Source organism: Terrapene carolina, unplaced genomic scaffold, assembly GCF_002925995.2.
Source record: "Terrapene carolina triunguis isolate 2854851 unplaced genomic scaffold, T_m_triunguis-2.0 Scaffold112, whole genome shotgun sequence".
NCBI classification, from domain to species: Eukaryota; Metazoa; Chordata; order Testudines; family Emydidae; genus Terrapene; species Terrapene triunguis.
The window spans coordinates 1,218,868-1,237,650 of NW_020664463.1; the positions used below are offsets into that span (position 1 = coordinate 1,218,868).

The 18,783-nt window shown below is 40.5% G+C and overlaps 1 protein-coding gene across 1 annotated transcript in view; it reads left to right on the top strand.

The window, feature by feature from the left end:
- PTPRO (protein tyrosine phosphatase receptor type O) overlaps nucleotides 1-18,783 on the top strand; it is a 197,805-nt gene that overhangs the window by 128,113 nt on the left and 50,909 nt on the right. The window contains exons 6-10 of the mRNA XM_026652201.1: nucleotides 872-1,033; nucleotides 4,087-4,286; nucleotides 6,087-6,207; nucleotides 8,618-8,811; nucleotides 11,629-11,740. Coding sequence (XP_026507986.1) covers nucleotides 872-1,033; nucleotides 4,087-4,286; nucleotides 6,087-6,207; nucleotides 8,618-8,811; nucleotides 11,629-11,740 — 789 coding nt within the window. The remainder of the gene's footprint in view (nucleotides 1-871; nucleotides 1,034-4,086; nucleotides 4,287-6,086; nucleotides 6,208-8,617; nucleotides 8,812-11,628; nucleotides 11,741-18,783) is intronic.

Genomic DNA, 18,783 nt, shown 5'->3' on the forward strand with positions numbered 1-18,783 from the left:
ACAAGTCCTAAGTGATAAAAACTGGGAGTTGGGGGTGGGTGGGGGAGGGAAGGGATCATAGGACTTAATTCTCTTTTTTTTACACCAGTTTTACAGTGGTGTAAAGATTACTCCACTGACTTCATTGTAGTTACTCCATATCTACACTGGTGTCAGTGAGAGCAGAATCAAGCCCATAGAATGTAGAGATTAAAAAGATCTATTGCATCATCCAGTTGTCCCTGCCTGTGGAGAAGTTTCCCTATGGAACCTAAAGTGAAAGAGAGAGAGAAAATATAGGCTATCTTCAGGCAAAAGTTTCTCTAAATGGAAGGCTGAAAAACATGTTCTGTAGGGTGTTTAGGGGGTGGTTGGTGGGATATGGGAGAGGGCCTTTAATGTATCATAAAACAACAGTGAGGTAACCTGCGCTAGAGATTTTTTCATCCACTTCTCCAGATGATTTTTCAACTGACCCTTTCTGACAGCAGTTTTCTTAGACTTTCTGCTGTTTGGGGCAGGGAAATTTTTCAGAACAATAAGGGGAGAGAAGAAAAAATAGCAAACCCTTTTCTTCCCCACTACATTGTTTTTCACTTTCAAGTGTTTCATGGTCACGACAATCTTACTTACTCATCAGTGTTACTGAATGAAATTTTGACCATGGTCTATTATTACTTTATACCTATACGTGAGCCTTGGTCATTAAATATTCTTGGGCTGACAGCAAGGGAATAAAACTACCTGCATAAATCCAGACCTCTTCAATACCTTTTCATCCTGCAGCAGAGGCAGCATTAGCATATCCAATACAAATCAGTTCCTCGGTAGCCAGAGCCCTCTCAAGTTTCAATTAATTCACACTTCTTTTTCTTCTTCTTCCCTGATTTAGAGAACTCCACAGAATTTTTGACGGTAGGTGAGGATACTCACGAATTTATTGCTGAACTGAAAGAACCGGGGAAATATAAGTTATCTGTGACAACCTTTAGTTCCTCTGGATCTTGTGAAATTCGGAGAAGTCAATCAGCCAAAACGCTTAGTTTTTACATAAGTAAGTATCTAAGTGATGATTTCACCCATACAATGTATCTTTAACAGTATATAAGGTGTGATAAATGAAACACTGAATGAGGTTATTCATCAAACTAGTAGGCACCTTTGCAACCTACAACAGTCCCAACAGAGCCTGGTCTCCATGAATTTTCATATGGCAGGGAACAAGATACACTGAAACCAGGTAAGCAAACCTGCCCTCATGGGCCTTTATCCTGCAATCTTGTCTGTGTTAAGAATCAAATGTTGGGTAAATATCTGGTAGAGTTATTGCTAGCTGTTCAAGAAGGAACTCACATGAACATGGAACTTGAATCTTTTGCAGACAAAATGAAAGATAGGCCCAGCCTGCAAAATTCAGAAGTAGGAAAATTATATGATTATTTACTTGTAGGATTCTGGGGGTGAGGGTTAACTGTAGGTTTTATAAAACAGTGTAATCCATGTGAAATGTCACCATATAGCTTAAATCTAGATCACGACTTACAGCTAGGTCCGTAAGTGAGATACAGGTAGATTAGCTCAGACTTTCACCCATCTGAGTTCACATTTTCAAATCAAAGTTTCAGAAATCCTATCACTGAACAATGAACTGTTCTTGGAGACCAAAGAGAGAGAAGAAGAGAGGGACAGCTGATGCAAGAAGGGGTGCCAGAGTACCTCTGCTATGACAATTTCACCTCCCTGTGAATTTTTTCAGATACCAGCTAGTAATAGATATTGCATAACAGCAGATTCATATACTATATTTTAAATTTGATAGCAATAATACAGGACTATACTATCCCATTTCCAACCCTCCTCCTCAAAGTTTGGAATATAAATTAATCTTATTTATTCCTGTTAAATACAATACAATTTATTCCTAATAAATTACAATTCCTTCTAGCCAGGGTTGGTGCCCTCCAGGGAATGTAATATTCAAAAGATGTAATGCGTAAGGGGAGCTATACCAGGGATGAATTTGGCCCATTGTGTACAAAGAGCATTATCTGTATTAAAATGATACAGTAATGTAATAAATGTTTATAGGCTATATGAAATGCAGAAAGTGGGGTTTTGTAATTCATAGACTCTAAGGCCAGAAGGACCATTATGATCATCTAGTCTGACTTCCTGCCAGGGCTGGCTCAGTGTTTATGCCACCCCAAGTGGCGGGGGGGGGGGGAAGGTGCGATCGGTGGCACTTCGGCGGCAACTCTTCCACCGCCGCTTCATTCTTCAGCAGCAATTCGGCGGCAGGTCCTTCCCTCCGAGAGGACAGAGGGACCCGCCGCCGAATTGCCGGACGTGCTGCCCCTTTCCGTTGGCCGCCCCAAGCACCTGCTTGCTGCGCTCGTGCCTGGAGCCGGCCCTGCTTCCTGCATGGCACAAGCCATAGAACTTCTCCAAAATAATTCCTAAAGCAGATCTTTTAGCAAAACATCCAATCTTGATTTTAAAATAGGCAGTGATGGAAAATCCACCATGACCCTTGTTAAATTGTTCTAATGGTTAATTACCCTCACCCTTAAAAAATTTACACCGTATTTCCCATTGGAATAGCTTCAACTTAGCCATTCGACCTTTCTCCACCAGACTGAAGAGCCCATTATTAAATATTTGTTTCTGCTGTAGGTTCTTATAGATAATCAAGTCACCCCTTCACCTCCTCTTTCTTAAGATAAATAGATTGAGCTCCTTGAGTCCGTAAGGCATGTTTTCTAGTCCTTAAATCAGTCTCATGGCTCTTCTCTGAACCCTCTCCAATTTTCAACCTCCTTCTTTAATTATGGGATCAGAACTGGATGCAGTACTCCAGCAGCAGTCTCAATATAGAGATAAAAGCCCTCAAATCTGGCTCAAGATTGCTCTATTTATGCATCCCAGGATCGCTTTCACTCTTTTGGCCCCCAGCGTCACACTAGGAGCTCATCTTCAGCTGATTACCCACCATGACCCCCAAATCTTTTTCAGAGTCACTGCTTCCCTGGATAGAGTTCCCTATCCTGTAAGTATGACCTATATTCTTTGTTCCTGGATGTACACATTTACATTTAACTGTACTGTATTAAAACACACATAAATGTGTACATCTAGGAACAAATGGGGGCAAGGGATAGCTCAGTGGTTTGAGCATTGGCCTGCTAAACCCAGGGTTGTGAGTTCAATCCTTGAAGGGGCCATTTAGGGATCTCGGGCAAAAATCTGTCTGGGGATTGGCCCTGCTTTGAGCAGGGGGTTGGACTAGATGACCTCCTGAGGTCCCTTCCAACCCTGATATTCTATGAAATGCTGTTTTCAGTTTGCTTTGAAAGCCTTTAGGACAGCACAGAGATTTATTCGGTGCTCTTTGCTTGTCCTGTCAAATCCCAAAAGACTCAAGACTCTTAGTATTCTAGGTGGATTTTGTAAACCTTTCTGGTGGCCTGCCAAGACTGAGGTATCCACAGGAAGCACATGGGAAGAAATTACCCCTTCCTCCCAGTTTATCTAGCTAATTGGCTTTGCGTGGTGAAATGTACAGAAGTTGGGGAGCGGAATACACTCCCAAACTGTGGGCAGGGCATGGGGGAAGCTCTGCAGTTCCTGCACAGCCACTGTTCAAGTTCCTGGGCTTAGAATAAGAGCTGCAACCCCTACACGTACTCGGTGACCACATAGACATCCTGATGACCCTTCTCCGGTCTGTGCTGATCTACAAATACTGAAATGAGTTGGTGGATTCAGTCCTGTTTGTTGTGTCCTGGGGTCCGTATCACAAAATTCCCTGTTGCTATTGGCACTAATGGGCCATCTCCGCAGCAGAGACCAAGCGCTGATTGGGCATGGAGACCAAACGACATTGTAGTATAGCAGTGAATCTTACTGGTGGGGCAGTGTGGGGAGCTCTTGCTGCTGTTGTCAGTTCTGTCCCGGGTCTGTCGGTGTAAAGGGCTGTCAATTCACTTTCATGAAATTGACTTCTAACAGCAGAATGTTTTAAAAGACATAAATGCAGGCACTCTAAATGCACAGGGTAAAGCCAGGGATTTGGCCTGCCTTATGTGTTCTTCTCTGGGAATGTTTCAGGTCCGACAGGGGAATGGATTGAAGAACTGACAGAAAAGCCCCAGCACGTGAGTGTGACTGTGCTAAGTTCTACCACTGCCTTAATGTCCTGGACGTCTTCACGAGACAGCAGCAGCAACAACACGATAGTGTCTGTTGTGTCACTGACCTGCCAGAAGCAAAAGGAGAGTCAAAGACTTGAAAAGCATTATTGCACCGAGGTAAGGGGCAGAAAATATAGACTCCTCAAATGCAGTAAGAAAAAGAAATACATTCAGTAAATCGCCTTATAATAGTGCTCACTGGGTTGTGTAAGAAGCAACATTTTATCCATCAGTCCACAAGCGATGTTATACACTTATGAACATTATTGCGACAATAATCCAAAACACTGCAGTGACACAAGTCTAAGCAGAGATAAGACACCATCCATAAGGCCCTGATTCATTAAAACACTTTAAGCATGTGCTGAAGTCCATTCCTATTCATGAAAGCATTTCAATGTATATTTAACTTTAAGCACATGCATAAGTTTTTTCTTAAACTGGGGCTAAAGTTTTCATGTAGAATAATATCTAGCTCTGAATGTCCCCAAAGTTGAGGATGATGGGATCTGAGGTTTCAATTCAGGCCATTGTAGTGACAGGTCTGAGTAAAGGGTGCAAGTACAAATAATCCAAACTGCCCGTGTTCTAGCTGCATCCCAGCCAATACGAATTCAGACTTCTGTGGGTTCAGGTCCACCAGAAGTGGTTTATGATGTGATGACAAAAAACCTTGAGGTAGACTAGAGGAAGAAGTTCTGGTTTGGGTTAATTTAACTTTGTGGTTAGAATGTGGGCCTGAATTACAGCTTCATGAGCACTGCAAAAATGTATTCATAACCATTTATTTGAATAAAAACTGAGAATTTGCTTGGAAAGTATTTGTATTGCTTTTTAAACTATTTTCATTGAACATTTGCCCACCTCTAACCAGAACTCAGCCAGGTTCTTCTGCCTCTATTATTGATGGCCATTTGTTTGAATTCTCCCTGGCAAGCAGAAAGAAGTAAGACCTGGTACACAGTTCATCCATTCCTTCTCCCGTTGCCTATAAATAAAAGGTATCCTACCTTCCTAAAGGAGCTCCCTAGATTGACAGTTGCACTACCATCTCCACTGTCATAAAACATTGTTCACGCTGACAGCTGCTTGAACAATTTCATGCTGGTAATACAAATTGTTAGAAATTGTGCTAAGATTGTTGGTGAAAAAACATCTTTCCCCCATTCACTGAAAAGATGCAGTAAAAGATACTTTTCCCAAGGCTGCTCTGTACATTTACTGGATCAGACTGAATCCACCATCTAGACAGCATCCTGCCTCTGGCACTGGCCAGTATCTGATGCTTCAGAGCTGAGGCTTTTATGCTGATGCTTCAGTACCAGATGCTTCAAAATGGGGGGGGGGAGGAATCCATAAGCCCCCTAGCTAATTTGTACAGTGCTGTACTTGAGGGGCTGGAGAGGGCAATTCCTTTCTGATCCATGCAATCAACTGATTCCCTGACTCTCATGAGGTTAGAATACTATTATAATATTGCCTTTAGCTCACATAGCTGCAGATGAATTAGATGGCCACAAAGTAATTTCAGATGTTTATTGAAACCACAGTATGTAAACACAGAGTTACACCTGAGAGGAATCTGGTGCTCTAGTCTCATTACCATACAATATACTCAATGTAAATGGCTCCTTGTTGTCATGACTGACCTTGTACTGCAGTAATAAAGAGTGTTACATTCTCTGGGTCAAATCGTGAGTGAGCTCAATGGGCTGAGCAGTCGCAATTCCCATCTCAGCATTTGACTATCCTGTTCTCACTGAAATGAATCAACATTTTGCCATTGACTTCAGTAGGTTCAGAATTATGTCCTTTGCCGCTGAAATGCAGCTAGGTGAGTACTATTTCAGCCCTCCTTTTTTTCTTTCTTACTCACCAAAGGAATACTTTGTATCTTATTTGTTCCCCTTCTGATAGGTGAATTCAAGCAACAGCATCATTGAAAATCTTGTTCCCGGTGCCCAGTACCAGGTTGTGATTTATTTACGTAAAGGCCCATTGGTTGGACCTCCTTCTGATCCTGTTACATTTGCCATTGGTAACCCATGCGTCTACTATTCAAACTGACTTTTTGTTTTGAACAGCTTATCTATTAGATCTCTTAGGGTGCTCCTCCACTGGAGCAGGAGATGTAATTTCTAGTTCGGGTAGACATACCCACACTAGTTCTTGTCAAGCTAGCATGCTGAAAATACCAGTGTGGCTGCGACTGCACAGGCGACAGGACAGACTAGTCACTCCAGATGGGATTGTACTTGGGACGGTTAGCCCAACACACCACCTGTGCACCAGGGTTGCACTGCTATTTTTAGCGTGCTAGCTTGATCCAAGCTAGCACAGGTACATCTACCCCAGTTTGAAGTTACACCTTCAGCCCCAGTATAGACATATCCAGAGCCTGTTCAGAAGTGTAGCATGTTTTGCTGGGTATGCTTGCCATGTTGGTGGTTAAAATAGTTTATTTTTCATGTGTTTAACTCCATTACTGAGGATGGGAAGAAGTGCAGGAGGTATCTGAAGGTGTCTTCAGTGAAAAGAGTGACACAGCCTATTAGAGGGTTAGGCTTTCACTCCAACATACAAGGAGTTATGTCTAAGATTTAGAAATGAGGGAGCTGAAGTTAGGGACCTATATTTATCCTTAAGCACCTAAATAAATAGTGTCGCTTTTAGAGGTGCGGAGCATCCATGAGAGTTGGTGTCTTCAGTAGGAGCTGAGAGTAGTTCAGCACCTTGGAAATTAAGCCATTAATTTGTACATGGATTTAGGAACCTAACTTTAAGCTACCAGGTTTTCTGAGAAAATGCCCCTTGAGGGATACAGTGTGCCACCGTGGCTAAGACACTGGACTGAGATTCAGGAGATCTGTTTTTTTTCCTGGTTCTGTCACTGGCTTGTCGTATGCCTTGTAAGAGAGCAGGTGACTAGAAAGTAGGGCTTCTTGTTTCTTCTCCAAACTACTACGCACTGTCCTTGATGGAAGGAAAAAAGAGAAAATGACAAAATTAACTAAATAAGACCTGCCCAGAGCCCATGTACTCCAAGCAGTCTGCTTACACTCTGCCAATTGCAGGATCTGGGTCTAAGGCAATATGTCCAAATAAATAGTCTATACATTGGTGAGGAAGGTATTTTTAATGGGGGGGGGGTAGTTTGGGGAGGCCATTAGAGACAGCTTGTGCCCAACTTCTATGAAATATCAAATATTGGGCATATTTTACAAATTTCCCATGTTTTTCACAAATATTTGGGCTGCCAAAGTTTTGTTCACCAGCTGTAAAGACTTGAAACATTTTCAAATTTCTGCTTTTATTTGAAAAGCTAAACTTAAAAAAAAAAAAAAAAAAAAAAAAGGTAAACCTCTCTAAGTTTCCCATAACCCAAAAGTTCTTGCCCAAAGGCCATTTCTAGGCATATCTTCTAATCTGGATTTTGTAACAAAATTAAGGGTGTCGTGGAATCAAACAACAATGTGTGACACATTCAAACAAGGGCAAATTCATAATTCAAATTCCTACTTAAAAGGTTTGGTTTGGTGAAATTATTGGTGGTGGTTAAGGCTAAAGCAAAAATAAGAGAAATAACACTTACAAAAAGTAGTTCTCCTCTTCATCCTCAATGTCATAGTTTCATTAGAAAGGTATCAACAGATTCTGAGAAGGTGCTGAAAGGATAGATTTATGAGGGAATGGATGATTTTGTGCACTGTTATACATTTGGACATTCTGGGTTTTATTCTTTGCTCTGGCACCTACACAGAGTGGATTAAACTCTGCAACCTTTACTCATGCTGAGGAATACCTACTTAAGCAGGTAGTCCCATTGAAGTACACATCTGAGTAAGTGCTTTCCAGCATGAATAAAGGTTGCAGAGTCTGGCTGTGTGAGAGATTTGTTCAAATCACTTGACCTCTCTCTATTTCAATTTCACCGTCTATAAAACAGGGATAATAACACTTGCATTCTGAGTCTTAACTAATGCTTGTAAAGCACTTTCGGATATTTCCCATGGACGGTTGAATAGACGTGAAAGTATTCTTTATTATTGTCTACGCTTTCACAAGTATCATGATTTTTAATGCCTCCGTTTTTGACTACCTACATTGAGACACCTTAAAGGATCCTGATTTTCAAAAAAGGTCTGAGCATCCTCCTTTGAAAATCAGATCTCTTCAAGACATCTCAAGTTGAGCACCCCAAAATGGAAGAACCCAAAATCTGGAGTCATTTTTGAAAGTTTAGGCCTATAAGAATCGAGGGACCAATGCTACAAGTTGTTACTTCTGTGTGGCGTCCCAACCAAGCTGTTAGGCATATGCGTGGGAGTAATTATTGCCAGAATGGACCAAAAATATGAATAGCTGGTTAAAGGGGAGAGAAAACTAGTTGTGAAAATGTGTGTAGTTGCTAATGACGATGTGAATAACCCCCGTTTCTTGTTTTATAGTACCCACTGGAATAAAGGATTTGATGCTTTACCCTTTGGGACCTACAGCTGTGATTCTCAGTTGGAACAGGCCTTACCTTGGGGTGTTCAGGAAATATATTGTAGAAATGTTTTACTTCAACCCATCAACGATGACCTCTGAGTGGACGACCTACTATGAAATTGCAGCTACTGTCTCCTTAACTGCATCAGTGGTAAAGTAACCATTACAGATTATCACCCACACCTGCATGTATGGTGCTTGCTCCTGGTAATGTTTCTTTCAGATTTTGCCCACTGACCAGCAGACACACCAGATTCCATTAAACCCTGGACGTTTTCCACATGCGATAGAGAGATTTACCGTGATATTAGAGAGAGATTTTCCCCAGGGAATGCCAGAAAACCATGGTAAAGTTAATGCATGTGCAAATTATTAATTGTATACCTAGTAAGGGGATAGTAGATGGGCCTTCCCTCCATTGGAATGTGGGTGGGTTCAGTGGCTATATATGGCACTGTAGCCCATGGGTGTTTGGTGTTCCAAGACTTCAGGGCAGATTCCTTCACAGCCTCAGTCCTTGCAGGACTTCCCTGTGCAAAGTTCATTTGCTAGGGCTGTGTTCAAGGTGAGAGGACTTGACCCAACAGAATTAAAACGTTAACCTCTCCCCACTGAATTTACTGTGCACTTCCACAGTTGTGTGGTCAAAAACTTTTGCAACTGTAGCATCTCCATGAGGAAATAGCATAAAGCTCCATCTACATAGCTAGCATTGATAATGTCAGTGAGCCATCTGGAATATTTTGTTTTTGAGTTATGTGCATGCCAAAAGAGACTTAAAGGCCCTGAACCTGCAAATGTGCTTAAGCATATGCACAAAGCTTTGCAAGATTGAGGACTTTCAGCAGAAGTGTACACTTCGTTCCCCCCCCCCCCTCCCCACACACACACACTTTTCTAGCTGTCAAGAGGGGATGGATAAATTTTGTTAAAACTTTACCTTTGGGCTGAGAAAAACCATAGACAATTTCAGCTGAAAAGGATAATTATTCAGGAAGTTGAGTTTGAAAAAAACAAGGATAGCGATAGCTGTTGCTCCTATTGAAAACTATAATCATTTGTGACTCATGCAGAACACCATTCATGTAGTCATTGTAGTAACACGGGTTTAATTGGAATTGAGCATGCACCTCTAAATTTAAAATGTAAAACTCTAAGGAAATGAGAAGGCAACATAAACTACTAAATGAGTAATTAATTTGTCATTATCATGATGCAGCAGAATTCGAGTAAAACCCAAGAGATCTTAGAAATAATGACATTTAATATGAAGTTCAAAAGTTAAGATGGTTGACAAGTAATATTGTCCACTGTTTTGTGCAATTCTAGTTGATATTGATGGGAGGTACATGCAGAGACCAGAGGAGTTAGAGCTCCTTTATCTCAATTTAAATCTTTGCATGGAAGGATTAGATTTTTATTGGTAAATGTCGATTTCACCAAACACACACACAATGATGAAAAAATATTTCCATCAACGATAATTTAAATTTACAGATAGGCAAAGTAAGAAGAATGCTACTTAAGAACTTATTGCTTTGATGTAAGGATATTTATTTTGTATATTTTGATGTGAGATGTTGACAATTGGTGTGTTTTAAAGTTTTAGCTTTTTTAATCTCCATGTCCGCTGTCATTCAATAACTCTCTGACTCCCCATGTAATTTCCCACAACTGTGAAAATTAAAATAGCTAAAATCCTAAAAAATGCTTAAAAATAAACATTGATGTTGTCTGTCAACATTGTAAGAAAATGAAAATTGAATTCTGCCAAGCCTAGCTGTCACTATACTGTTGAAATGAAAGTGAAAGTTTCTTAAAGATGAACTGCAAAATTAAATAATAAATGTTGAATCCCATATCTGACGAGGCTGCATGGCACTATGGTTTAACTAACTTTATAACATTATTTTCAGTCTTTTTAAGTCTTTGGCTTTTGGGGGTTCACTAGAAATGCCCAACAATGCACCATTATAAGACTGCCCCCTGAAGTTTCCCTATAACCATTACCATTCTGGCATCTGTGATATTGCAGAATCGTGCATTCTGGGGCAACACTAACAAACCCTAAAAAAAACATATTGACTTGGCTGAGATCAAAAATGGTTTTATGAAAATGTAGTTAAAAATGTTCTGGGTTGAATTCCCCCCTTGTCTTGAGTATGACAGAAAAACAGAGAATATTTATATTATGAAATTTGAAACAACAAATCAAAACAAGAAGTTCTACTTTTTTAAAATGAAATTTCATTGAAATCAACATGTTCCTATGGAACATCTTGATTTTGCCTAATGAGCATTTTCTAACAGGAAACTTCCATCACAAAACTTTGGACCAGCTCTAGAAATCAATCAGAGTGTGGGGACATGAGCAAATCCCTGCTCCCACATGTTTGTTTGTACACAATATGGTTGCCATGGCTAGGAAATGGTCTCTGTGCATAGCCCATTGCACAAATTAAAGCCTGGATCCTGCAAACACTTACATATATGAATATCTTTACTCAAGAGAATAGCTTCCTTGTGCTCAATGGTGTACTCACTGGAGTAAAGCCACACACATCCTTAGGGCGAGTACAAGATCAGGGTGTAAATGATTCATGGGAATGGAATGTACGAATGGCAGCTGTCTTGCAACAGGATATGGATCCATGCTATTGTAGCTTTTTTTAATGTATTATTGCATTCCTTTCTGGGAGAAAAGAGGGTTAAGAGTAAAATTTCTTTCCAAGCATCTGCCAGAATTTAGCCCTACTTTTTTCTCTCTCTTTGAAAAGAGTTTACAAATCTAAAAGTTCAAAATGGGCTAGATTAACCACGGATTTAAGTGGGCACTGTTCCACTCAAGTCAGCAGCATTGGTACCCATTGTGGCAGCAGTACATCTATTCTATAGCAAGTGGCAGTCATGTTTTACATTGACAAAATCTTTACAGAGCAGTGACTTGCCATTTGCTGTCCCTTTACAGAAAATAGCCAATCTATTGCCCGCTTGGTATTACAACTTTCGGGTTACCATGGTGACTTGGGGAGACCCAGAATTGAGCTGCTGTGACAGTTCTACCATCAGCTACATAACAGGTAAGCAGAAGCATGGCAAGTGGTTGATGGAGAAGTGCAAGGGGAAATGTGAGTTCTGAGGAAACATATCTAAGAAGATTATGGTGGTGTTCACCTGTAAATATTTGTGCAGGGGCATTTTAGAATTTAATTTTAAAGCCTTGTAGGGCAAAATGTGAGGGTTGTTTTGATTCATTACAGACATCATTTCATTGCTGATCTGCCCCATGAGTTTCAGTGATTCTGCTTATACCTTTATGCACCATTAGTTTTGCCCACTTTATTACTGAATTCGTGTAGCTCTATTGTGATGAATGATTGCTGATTGGCTGGAGTTAAGAGAGGGCAGGGGTCAGGAGTTATAAAGACTCAGCTTTGAAAGATTCCGTCTATTCTGGGATCTTGGGTTGACGGGGCCTGCTCTGGCTTTGGAAGACTTAGCCTTTGACTGACATTAGCTTAGAAGCTTGGCTTAGACATAAGCCTGCCCAACCTTGAAAGATTTGCTCCACCCTTGAAAGGCTTTGCTCAGCCTAGGGTGACCAGAGGTCACGATTTTGGGGTCTTTTTCTTATATAGGCTCTATTATCCCCCACCCCCTGTCCTGATTTTTCACACTTGCTGTCTGGTTACCCTAGTTCAGCCTGTGGGCTTCCAGGCTAGAGCAGGCCTCTGCCTAAGCCAAAGACCAAGTTTAGTCAGGAAACATATCAGAGGCCCACACAACTTGCCTATTCAGCCAAGACAAAGGATTGTTCTAACTCTGGATTCCACTTTAGCTGGGAGCTATATTATTATGGACCAGCTAAGGGAGTTTTTGTAAATTTAATGTATTTCAGTTACTTATGGGACCTAAAACTAAACAAAGTATATTTTTATTGTTCCCAAGTCCTTCTTTTTTCTCCCCACCTCTTTCCCCTTCATGGTATCTAAGTCTACACCCCACAGTTCACACACATTAAATTGCTATGTGACATTTATTACAGCATAATTAGTTAACATTCTGTAGGGCTGTTTATTTTAGTGCAAAATGAGGCTGGCCATGTTTTGTGCTATAATTTTTTCACACTCACAGTTGGTCTTTGCTGGCAAGTGTTGCCTCTGTTCATTGCAAGGGGATGGATCGGGGAGGATAGTCTTGGGGTCAAGGCACCGGACTGACACTTGGGAGGCTACCTCTATGACCTTGGGCAAGTCACATAGAGCCAGATCCTCAGATGGCTTCATTGTCTCCCAATGAGACCTTGACTGTGGTTGATGCCCCTTCACACCCCACTCAGATACTTGGGGTTCAGTACTGCAAGATGGTGAGCAACTACTGGAGATGCTGAGCACCATCAACTCCCATTGACAAGGCCATCACCCTTTAGGTAACACTTTCTGGGTTGAAGGCGGAAGTAAACATATACTGCCTTTGGGAACACTATATACCTCCCAGAAATAGGTTTAAAAAGTTGTTCCAGTTTAAAAAAGCCAATGAAATACTGTGGATGGACTTCAACAAGGGTTGTGTAATTTTAGGATGATTAATAATAATTATACAAGCTCAGATAGAGTGTTTGCAGACCAACTGTGCAGCAATACATAATTGGCCAGGTGGATCAAAGATGTATTAAAGGAGAAGGAGGTTGCCTTCCCCAGAGCTTCAGTTAATGACTACTTTTGGAAGCAGGATATGGGAGTGGATGGTCCATTGGTCCATCTATTTCAATATCTTGCTTCCAAAATATTGGAATGGATGGATCAACGCTCACTTGACCTGGGTTCTATTCATGCCTCTGCCACTGACTTGTTCTGTGACAAATCACTTGACCCCCTCAGTGCCTCTCTTTTCTGCTCCCACCCTTATTCTGTCTTGTCTATTTAGATTGTAAGTCTTTCAGTGCAAGGAACATATTTTACTATTTGTGTGTACGTGGTAAAGCATGATGGGGCTCTATCTGTTGGGGCCTCAACATGTTATCACAATACAAATAATTAATAATAAGATACTATTCCTCTGAAACAAAAATTATATTATGGCAGAAGCAAAATTGAATTACTTTGGGGGACTTGCAATACCCTGAGCCAGTACCTGCTACTGTCTCCAACAATGACAAGCATGTTAGTTTGATATTTCTACTAAAAGGATCCGAAGTGAAATAATGTTGTTTGATACTCATCAAACTTCCATTGTTAACACCTCTAAGTTCAATTTAGCAGAAAAATCAAGCTAATGGATTGGATGTAGTGGCAGATATTGAAGGTGGGGAGCAGAGGGCCATCCATAGTGCCAATTGAAAACTGGGGAAATTGGATTTTTGACACACCAAAAATTTTCATGGAAAATGTCTGCTTTCCTTTTGGATGTTTGTCCGAAACCAACGAAATATTTCCTATAGAAAATGTTGATGGCGGGGGGGAATCAGCAAGATTTTTTGCAGAAAGAGAAAATAAATTTCTAACCAGCTCTAATTATCTAGCTGCTGTCAAGTGATGCTGTGGTGGGAAATAAGGAAATGCCTTTTTTCCCCTCCAAAATTTAAAACCACATCAAAATCAACTTTTCACGCAATGAGAAGGGAAGGAAAATATGCATTTTCTCCCCATGACCAAAAAATCTCCATTGCCACCTGGATACTGAAAACAAATCTGATTTCCCCTAGCTTCCTGGATGTAAAAAACCCCAAATGATTCCTACCCCAATACCCAAACCTCTGGCTCTCCCAGACAACTTCTGCAGTGTGCAGTCGTGTGACATTTTGAAATCTGCAAAGCATTCTTCAATGAGAATTTAACATTTGCAGAGTAGTGTAAAATACACTGAAAGCAATGCAAAAATAAATAAATAGCACCAGGAACACATTACTGATTGGATCAGCCTGACAGAGGACAGTGAAGGGACAAGCATGTCGGGAATTCCTGTGCAGTGGAGCCAGAATGCACCAGAACACCGTGTTCTGGAACTTTTGAAAAGTCACGTTGCATGGAAGACACCATTTTACTCTACAAAATTGCATTCTCCATGTGGGCTGACCTCACACATTCAGTGCATGTGAGGTCACACCACATGGAGGATGCCATTTTGTAAAGCAAAATGATGTCCTCTGCACAGTCTGGAGAGCACCATTGTGTAGAGCAAGTGCACCTGTGTAACTGATGGGAAAGCAGTGAATAATTCTGATCCTGCACAAGATCGATTAGAACCCATTTTCTCCTAGCGGCACTAAGAGCAGTAAAAATTTGTCACTAAAATCAGCCCACCTATTTTCCATCCACTCCCGACTGTTCAGGCACTTCTGCTTGGACTGGAGGTTAGGTGGGGGAGTTGTGGAGATGGTGCTGCAGAGGCAGCTCAGTGAGCACCACTTGTAGGGGATCTAATATAGATAGGCCTGATTTAGCTGTCAGACAAAAATAATGACTGAATCCTGGCTGCACTGAAGTCAATGGCAAAATCCCATCCTGAAACATCTGCTCAAACTGCTTTGCGTTCTATTGTCAATGATTTTTTGGGCATATGACTTGTAAAATTAATAGTGACTGCCAGAGTCCTGTGAATACTCTTTGATAACATTTCTCACCCATTTTCTGTGTCAGTGTAATGAAGTCACTTTTTAACCATTTGGTTGCTACATAATATACTCAGCCAAGCATGAGGGAAGAAATATGTCTCTCCGCACCTTTGTTCTGTGCTTCAAGGACAGATTTTAAAGTGCAAGTGCCCTAGTGGGGTCCGGACTCTTCAATATGGTGTTTTCAGAAGATGCAACAAAACTCAGCCGTGGAAGGGCTACTACAAATTTTCATCTGTCATAGGGCTGTGTCCAGCTGTCATTGATGACAAGGAAAAACTGCCAGTGCCTTCAGTGGAGAAATGGATCAAGTTTTTATCTAGTAGACATGGACACAATCTGAAACAAATGAATAAACCTCTTGCATACTCTCTCCCTTGAGTTAGATGCTTTCCAAAATCAAGAACTTTCATAGAGTTCATAGATTCAGAGAGTTTTAAGGCCAGAAGGAATCATTAGATCATCTTGGCCTGTGATTATACAGAAGATCAGACATTGCATTTCATCCAGTTACCCCTGTATTGAGCCCAATGACTCGTGTTAGGCTAAAGCATATCCTCCAGAAAGGCACCCAGTCTTGACCTGAAGACTCCAAGAAATGGAGAATCCACCATTTCCCTTGGTCATTTGTTCCAACAGTTAATCACCCTCACTGTTAAAAATGTGTGCCTTATTTCTCATTTCAATTTGTCTGCATTCAGCTTCCAGGCATTGGTTCTTGTTATGTCTTTCTCCGCTAGATTAAAGAGCTCTTTAGTACCTGCTATTTTCTCCCTTGTACAATGTAATCAAGTCAGCCCTCAATCTTCTTTTTGATAAGCTAAACAGCTCGAGCTCTTTACGTCTCTCACTTAATGCATTTTCTCCAGCCCTCACATCGTTTTTGTGGCTCTTTTCTGTACACTCCCTTTTCAATTTTTCAACGTCCTTTTAAAATGTATTCCAGAATCAATATTCCAACATGAGTCTCACCAATGCCATATACAGAGGTAAAATCATTCCCTACTTCCTACTCCCCTATGTATACAATCAAGAATTGTATTAGTCCTTTTTGTCACAGCATGACACTGGGAACACGTCTTGAGTTGTTTGTACACCGTGGACCCCAAGATCCATTTCAGAGCTATAGCTTTCCAGGATACCCTGTGCCATAGGTATGTACGGCCTGCATTCATGCTCCTAGATATATAACTTTGCATTTGGCTATATTAAACGTCATTTTGTTTGAGTGGGCCCAGTTTACCAAGCAATCCAGATCACTCTGTCTGACTGCCCTGTTTTCATCATTATTTAATGCTCTGCCAGTATTTGTGTCATCTGCAAATTTTGTCAGCAGTGATTGTATATTTACTTTCAAATCATTGATGAAAATGTTGAATGGGGTTGGGCTTAGTACTGATCTCTGCAGAGCCCCATTAGAAACTCCCCCATTCAGTGATGATTTCCCCATTGACAGCTACATTTGGAAATGTCAGTTAATCCATTTAATGTGTGATTTAATGATACTGTATAGTGCTAATTTTTAATCAGAATGTCACGTGGTACTAAGTCAAATGCCTTTACAAAAGTCTGTGTGTTGTATCTATACAGTTACCTTTATTAACCAAACCTGAAATCTCATACAAAAATTGAAATCAGATTTGTTCGACAAGACCTATTTTCCATAAAACCATGTTGACTGACATTAATTATATTCCTATCCTTTAATTCTTAATTAATTTGAATCCCATGTTATCTTTTCCATTATTTTGCCCAGGATTGATGTCAGGCTAACAGGTCTGTAATTACCCAGTCATCCTGCTTGCCCTTTTTGAATATTGGCACAACATTAGCACTCTTCTGGAATTTCCTTGGTATTCCAAGATTTATTAAAAATTCACATCAGTGGGCCATAGATCTTCTCAGCCAACTCTTTTTAGGACTCTTGGGTGCAAGTTATACGGGTCTGATGCTTTAAAAATGTTTATTCCTAGTAGATGCAGTTTAATATCCTCCTTAGTTACAAATGAACTAGAAAGCACTTCCTCCTCCTCCTGTGATATGAATACATTATCCTGCTTCTTTCCAAATAAAGAACAGAAATATTTATTGAACACTTTTGCCTTTCCTGTATCCTTATTAACAATATTACTTGCTCTGCACAGTTTGAGCCTGATGTTCTAAAGAAAAAGCCTCTCCTTTTCTGCTTTTCCTGCTGTTACAACCAAACTTGTGTGCTTCTCTGATTGCTGAGAGGCTAAACCTTGTAGCCTGGAAATCTCAACATACCATTTACACCAAAACACAAAGATAATCACAGGTTTTGGGCCCAGATCCTGCAACAGGCTCCATGCAGACAGTGCCGCATCTATGTGGACCCCAATTGAAATTAATGCCTGCATGGAGCTCATTGCAGGATTGCTGTTTAAGTGATCTACTGCAGCTGGAATGTAAAAAGAATACAACATGACTAGATGACATAGATCTTTCCAGCAACCTCTGGTCTGAAGTCCCCTGTTGGAGAGGACAAGTTGTAAGGCTTCAAGAATGTATATAAGTAAATGCACCACTTATAACCCCCCTCATTCAGCACCCCAGGCACCTGCAGCAACTGTGATACCCTGCTGTATTTACTATATGCGACATTGTGACACCACAAACACTGCAAAGTAGGGAACTAATGAGGTTTTAATGGCACCTGCTATAAACAGTGGGATTTAAAAATACAAACAAAAACATTCATATTAAAATATAAAGCTGTTTATCTAGCTGGAGGACAGAATGCACTTTGAAGCTAGTTAGTAATAAATATCATGATAAAGTGCAGCATGTATAGGTCTAAGATGGTTGGACCACCATGTGTTTGAGTATAGTCATGTCTGTTCTTATTTAGAAGTTGTCCTTTGTTCCTTCATATGGATGCTTGTAGTTTCCATTTCCTCTCTTTCTTGTGTGTTTATTTTTTACATATCTTGCTTCCTCTTCATTATAAATCTGTTAACATTTTGAATGCACACAAAAAAAGAAACAAATGATCTTGTCCATGCTGAGAGAGAACTAGGAGAGAATTATTACCATTATTATTCATTTATTTCATTTCAATAATGCACTCAGATTGCTCATTACACAAGTAGAGACAGTTCCTCCCTAGGAAAGCTTGTACTCAGACAGATAGACATAAAAATAGGATGCACTGGGCAATCCAGAGTGGGGGGATGTCTTAAATTCATTTGTTGTGGGCATCATGGAAGAAGTGGGTTTCGAGAGGGACTTGTTAGAAGTGCTATAATAAATACTATTAAAATTGCTTAAAATTGTGTTTGCTACCATCCTAAATTTCCACTTCAAAAACCTTTGTCCTCCTCTTAGAGTCAAAAGTTCAAATGCAAGATAAAATGTATATGCTCAGCTACGTTTGTGACAGCAACAGTGACATCCTGTGGCCACTTAAAAAATAGTCTAGATTCTGATTCTCCACAGCCTTGTGCCTTGTGTAGACATTCACACCTATATGAAATGAGTGTAAAAAGC